Raw genomic sequence first — 6,556 nt, 5'->3', positions numbered from 1 at the left:
CGGGACCCCAGAGAAGACAGTGGAGTCAAAGCTGTGCACAAACACAGTCGGGGGTTGGCAGGGAGGGGGTGAGGTTTGTACTTAACTGAACTGGAGAAGGATGCAGAGAGAAAAGTGACAGATAAGCAGAGGGGAAAGAAGAGAAGAAATGGATAGATTGGGTAGAAGGAGAGAGCAGCACAGTGTACACAAGCTCGCTCCTCCATGAGAAGAAGGTCACCGGCTCTCTCCGAGGAGTTCCTTAAATAAAGTCCCGTATCCTGCTGCTCTTCACTGGGCAAACAACCTCCTCTGCTCTTTATTAACTAAATATGAGGAGACTCTGACCGGGGGACAAAAATTCAATATTCCCCTCCGCCGTCCCCCCCTTCCACCATCGCCACCAAATATTTAAAGCAAGCAAATAAACAGACAAATAAATAGACCTCTGCCAGAGGGAGAGAGGGCCAGCCGGTCCCTTGGATGTAATTTGACGGCCCACTTACTTGGAGGCCAAGAGCCCAGTGCTACTCAAGATGCTCATTTGAAGAGCTGTCAATCAAGGGGGCAGCAGCAGCGTTGGGGATATTTGTGCCAGTATATGTATGTGAGTGTGGGCGTTTAGGAGAGGCAACCGGCAATTCCTCTTCAAGGTTGGAGCAGATAAGGGGTGCGTTTTCCTGATGAATTCATCACCTCCCCGACCGCCAGCTCTTGCCCACCGTGCAATGTCGAAGTTTCCCCCAACACTTGAGCCAAAATGGACAACACAGCAGTCGTGTGATTTTTCCCCAGGCAATCAATGATGATAGATGATAATAAAGCTAATTGGTAACTTAGTCTTGCGCGACAATGGATGCCCCGGGCCTCGCTCTGAAACATATTTGGTCGCGTAAACTGGAGCCAAATTGAATGCCATGAGTCAGTCTGAACCATGTGATTTTTTTTTTTTCCCAGGACATTAATGAAGAAAGGTAATAACGGTACTAAAGGGTAAGGGACTACATTTGCGAAGTTCTCCTCGCTAGTCAGTGACGAAAACGACACAGCCAGTTTCCAATAGCGGCCGAGACCGAGCAAATGTTTGGCTAATGGTTCGGTGCGCTGACTTGTTTACAGATGTTTGACTGTCAAAAAAGAAAGCGGTATTAGCATTTGCCAAAGGAATAAAACAACCACTGGTCACCGGATTGACTTGATTGCGATGCTCAAACTTTTTTTTTTTTTTTTGTCGTCTGATTTGTCTTCTCTTCTCCACTTGAAGCAATTCCCCTTGTAGTTGTATGCCGAACAAAATCAAGCAAGATGCAGCGCTATGCAATATTTTGTGTTCGGTCTGAACCTAGCATAATAGCGCAAAAGCTATCTCACAAACACGATATGATTCGAATAAACTAGTAAACATACAAAGCTTCACAAGGACAATGCACCTTATAACCCAAGCATGCCTTATATATGAAAACGGTTTAAAAAAATGTTCATTGATGTGGCCCTAATAATACGGTGCACCTCATGGTAAAATACGGTCATTTAAATCTTTTTCTTTTAGGGCAGTCGAAATTAGCACAAATTAGGTTCACGTGTAATTTCACTGCATTAAAAAAACATACATTTAAAAAACTGCTTTAAATTCAACCTCACTACGTTAATAGAACGTCAAAGAATATGCAAACGTGACTGTGGCAATATTTCCCGTCACTCTATACACCCATCCTCGATTTTCTTTTTGTTCTGTTCCTCCACTGAGGAAGTGATGAGTGGGGTTGTATGGGGGGGGGGGGGGGATATCAAAAAGTCCTTTCATCCATTTTAGATGAGATGTAGATGACTCAATTATGCTTGGCCTGACATCAAGACCACTTGGCGGCGAAGCGGCTGCTAACGCCGGAAAATGATCCACTTAATCCTGCTCATATGAATGGCGGGGCGCAAACTCACCTCGCGACACTAAGCGAGTGAGACGGGATGCCGTCAGTGAGTGTGCGGGTGGGGCTTGGTGATTACGAAGGGCAGGAGAGAAAAACGCGGGGCATCCGCAATTGTGTAACAAGAGGGCAGGGGGAAAAAGTTGTCACTCTCGAGACTGCTCGTGTTTGTTTTACTGTTCAAAAACAACTGTGGCTCTCCTTTCCCTCATGCAACAGCATGACTGTAATAATTTAACTTTCAGCGATCCCAGTGTGTTGTCCACACTGACCTAAACTGTTTGCGGTGTGCCTCGTTCGTGACCTCAGAAGTGGACCAAACAGGAACGCTGCTGAACAAGCCGTGGCGTTTGGTCAGCGCCGATTGGCGTTTGTCTGCGCCGCTGACAAATGAGTGTGGCCTGTCGCGGCGCTGACAGCCGCCCCAAAGCTGCGATGCTATCTTTGACTCTCCTACAATTACCTCCTGACTCTGTGCACCCCCCCCCCCCACTCCCCAACCCCCTCATCGGCACCCACTACGCACCCTCAAGGGCCCTCCGGCACTGGTTTGCACTCAGAAACCTGTTGCGCACATGAGCCACGTTTTGCGTTCATCTGTCCCCTTGTACAAACATTCTCACGGACAACTGTACACATGTCATATGCTGTGAAATACTTTGTAAATAGGAAGGATTAAATTTAGGGTCCCATTTGTTTTCTCTGTGTAAACACACCACAGATAAAGGTTTCTCTGTTTTAGAGCATAAATTAAGGTTCATGGGCCAATGTTCACTGAGTTGAAGACTTAACAATGTATCGCTATATTTGTATTAGTTTTGAAAAAAAAACAGTTCATGTTTATGAAAGATTTGCTTATCTATTGTTCAGGAAATAAATTGAAAGTTATACCCTAATGTTGAATAAGATATAATAATAATTTATTCCAATTTATATCATACCTGTCAACCTCGGCTAATAGCTGCCCTTATAAATGATGACGATTCCCCTCACAAAGCAACAAAAACCCGTACAACGGCTTACCGCGCATGCGCACATCATGCTTTATCAATCCGACCATACGCAGAGATGAAAAAATATACAATTGAGGATTACTTTTGCTGGTTTGCCGTGACAATAGTAGCGATCGACGACGGCATTGTCGTTGGCTAGCAGCAGGTGAGACGATCTGGATTTGAGCCAAAATGGTCTTTGTGAGATCGGTTCACAATTTTTTTTTTCCCCCCATATGAAAGTTGTAATACGCCGTACATGATTTGAAATGATAAAAAAAAAAAAAAAAACGTATAAAATACGGGGAAAACGTACAAGTTGGCAGGTATGTTATATCGATTTGAAGGCAACCCTTAAACTATGAAAATGAAATGTGCTCATGTTACCTAAATAATCCCGTTTCTGCCTTCAGGTGTACCATTTGACTGGACTGTGACCCCAAAGCGATACCTTTCTCCAGCACACACCTGGTTATTTTATCTCTCTGCGCACCTATTGTCGGGCCTAATTAATGGTGGCCCGGCTAGTTGTGACCCCACCGGGCTCAACAATGCATACCTGTGGCCATCGGCACCAGCGCTGTGTAATTGTCTCTCCAAGCGGGGGCCCTTTTGTCCAAGTCGGCCCCTGAGGGGAGAGGCCACTGCGACCATCCATCACTCAGTCGCCCATGCAGCCACCACAGGAAGTAGTTAACATGGGTGACCTCAGAGGTTGCCATGTGTGTGCGTAGGGAAGGAGGAATTGGCGCTGCGGCATGGGGGACGCGAGTTCTTGGTGAGAGACACACAGAGCATTAGCCATCTTTTCATCCCTGCCAGTGACATCAGTCCGTCAGTCAATCCATCAATCAGCGTGATGTAGCGCTCGACGCTAATCCAGCCGTGTCCTTTGAACCTTTGAGGAACAGACAGCACCAAGACCACGGTAATAAAACAAAACAAAACAAAAAAAAAACAAGAGTCCTATTACATAAATGTGACTAGAAGACAGGCCATGTGAGTGAGCAGTTTCGGGCAAAGAATGACGGATGGTTGTAAAACACCTGTTCAAGAACACAGAATAAAATCTACAGACGGCACTTCAGGAGACGGCAGGTGACAGCACTTCGAAGTACACCGCCGCCCCTGATAGCACTTTCAGTGTTGCCTACAGAAAATTCTCAAAGTAATTATCATACTAGGTAAGTCTTTAGTGTAGAGCAAAGCTGCCAAAGATGTCGGACATGATCGATCGATCGGTCGATACCATGCGGCGTAAAAAAAAAAAAAAAAAAAGAAAAATAGACGCCAGCATATTAACCGTGGTGAAATTTGTCACTTGACATTAAGGGCTAATAAGATCTTTTGTCATCTACTCGCACGCAGCATTGTCAGGAGATGCTAAACGAAGTACGATCAGGATTGTTTTCGCAATGAAAATGAAAAATGCTGAGTTGAATTTCCCTAGATCACAAGAGAGAGCGAGACACAAACACAAATATCGGATATAATGCCATATTTTATTTTTTTTTTGCCATTCCTGTTGCGTCAGACGGACAAGCTGTGGCAAAGGGAGAAAGCACAGAGGGATGCGTATGACGCTAATGCCGCTCTACAAAACAAAACTCTCTGACATCAACGAATAGCAAAGGTGCAGCAAGACGAAGCAAGAAGGAAAAACAGTGTTTGGCAACCAATAACATCAACAACAACTAAACTTTTTCGAAATTAAAAAAAAAAAAAACAAAAAAAAAAAAACAAGGAGTGCAATCAGAGTTCTTGATCGGAGACAGCAACGTCTACTTCATTGTCTTCTACAGAGAAAAGAAATCAAACGTAGAGATCTGCTACGCTGCCTCATCGTCTGTCCCCTTTTCAGAATCTTGTCCGAATTGTCCGATTGTTGTTTCACCCGCCGGTTTCCGGGGTGCTGGACACACTTTTTGAGTAATTAAACACAACTGAACAGCTGTAACGAAGGAGCCCATTTTCTGGTGTTGTGCTTTCGGCACATCCTTTCATCAGTCGTGGCGGCCCGAGAACAAACTACTGGCGGGCATTCCTGCAGGCTTGCACATGTCCTCATAGTTGGAAACTTACTGCTTTCTTTCTTTGGTCAGTCTGGGAATTAAAAACCAGCATGATTCTTAATCTAACAATCAAAGAAAAAAAATGCTGAAATATACTATATACTCATTCAAGGGCCGACTGAATGCTCGCATTTATTTTGCTTGAAATGGTTCGGATGCTATTAAATGTCATAGTTTCGGAGAGGCAAATTCTTACTTGCACTTGAACATTACCAGAGGCTACCTGGACTTTTCTTGAATCAGTTAGCGTCAAATTCTATAGCGGGGTCTCGTTTGAAAATGGTCCCACTGCGCCATTGCCCTCTTTTGTCAAAATCGAAACTTTCTCACGAGATTCATGCATACTTTGGTCAGTCCGGAAATTAAAACTCAACATGAGTTCTGCTGTCATAAAGAACGCTAAAACTCAAAAGTTTGGGTTGAAAGTCACAGCTGATAGATAGGGTGCTGACTCGAACCCGTGCATTCAATCGCCCTTTCAGCTTCCTCGGCTGTGTCGGTCAGATGGCATTTAACATCACGAGTTCTTGCTTTGAGCTGCAATAAAAAAGATTTGAAAAGATGCAAAGTGTGACTTTAGTAGAACGTCAACTAGGACATGAGATGATTTGTCTGTTGCCTTTAGGGAACTCCGCTTTCTTAGGTCAGCTACAATTCAAATTCAATATCCGGCTTTCCTTGAAAATGGACATACTTGCAGGCTCACTGGATTCCTTCTTTGGTCAGTCCGGGAACAAAATGGACTCAATCGAGAACCATGGGATGCATTTTGAACACTGTGAATTACTGTGAATACTGACAACGCCCTCTCTAAACAAAGCTGGGTTACATGATATTAGGTGATACGATGACATGATAAATAGTTACACACTGAAATGCAGATGCTACGTAATGTACGTGTGGTTACACTAGTAGCTTGATGTTAAGCTTGCGTTACTAGCATGTCAGTAAAGCGCTATGATGCGTTTATATTGAAGGGACCGGGGGTTTGGGATGCGGGGGGCATGGAGATGAAGCAATGAAAAATTCCTCTCGGGTCAGGATCGCGACGGGTTTGTCGTCGGTGGTTCCTCCCCCCTCAGCTGACATCGGGGTTGTTAGGATAAGTTGGTGTTCTCATTTTTGCCCATTATCTTGCACGTCCTTTATGAGGCCTTGATGGATCCTTCACATTCTGTTTAAGGGAGAGGACATCAATAAAATGCATCCGGTCAAAAGGAGATAGATATAACCCCCCCCCCCCCAAAAAAAAATCCCGCATAAATGTGTACTGAAAAGTCATACAAAACTTCAGCGCATGCGGGAGCTCAGCAAGCATCAATGGGCTTTACTCCGTATGCGTTTCACATTTTCTTTGGCTTTTTGGTGCTTTTTTTTTGCAACACTTGATGACGGACTGCCATCATGGGTGACATCACGCCAGACGTCGGCATTCACAGTAAATTTTATAGAGTACATTTTACTCTGAAAAACGACTACATTTGGCCCCAGTCTAGAGCGAAAATTTCACTGAGTAGAGAATATTCGGAGTAAATTTTACACAGAATAAAATTTGGAGCGAAATTTACTTGAGTGAAGTGAAGAAGTG

The 6,556-nt window shown here is 44.3% G+C and overlaps 1 protein-coding gene across 2 annotated transcripts in view; it reads right to left on the bottom strand.

The window, feature by feature from the left end:
* Positions 1-4,379: 4,379 nt before the first annotated feature.
* fto (FTO alpha-ketoglutarate dependent dioxygenase) overlaps positions 4,380-6,556 on the bottom strand; it is a 136,633-nt gene continuing 134,456 nt past the window's right edge. For both annotated transcript variants that reach the window (XM_019866647.1, XM_019866645.1), the window contains one exon: positions 4,380-6,142. In XM_019866647.1, the coding sequence (XP_019722206.1) occupies positions 6,136-6,142 (7 nt within the window). In that variant the 3' untranslated portion in view covers positions 4,380-6,135. The remainder of the gene's footprint in view (positions 6,143-6,556) is intronic.

The sequence above is a fragment of the Hippocampus comes genome, unplaced genomic scaffold (genome assembly GCF_001891065.2).
Source record: "Hippocampus comes isolate QL1 unplaced genomic scaffold, H_comes_QL1_v1.1 scaffold82, whole genome shotgun sequence".
Taxonomy (NCBI): Eukaryota; Metazoa; Chordata; class Actinopteri; order Syngnathiformes; family Syngnathidae; genus Hippocampus; species Hippocampus comes.
This window is presented reverse-complemented; position numbering and strand designations above follow the sequence as displayed.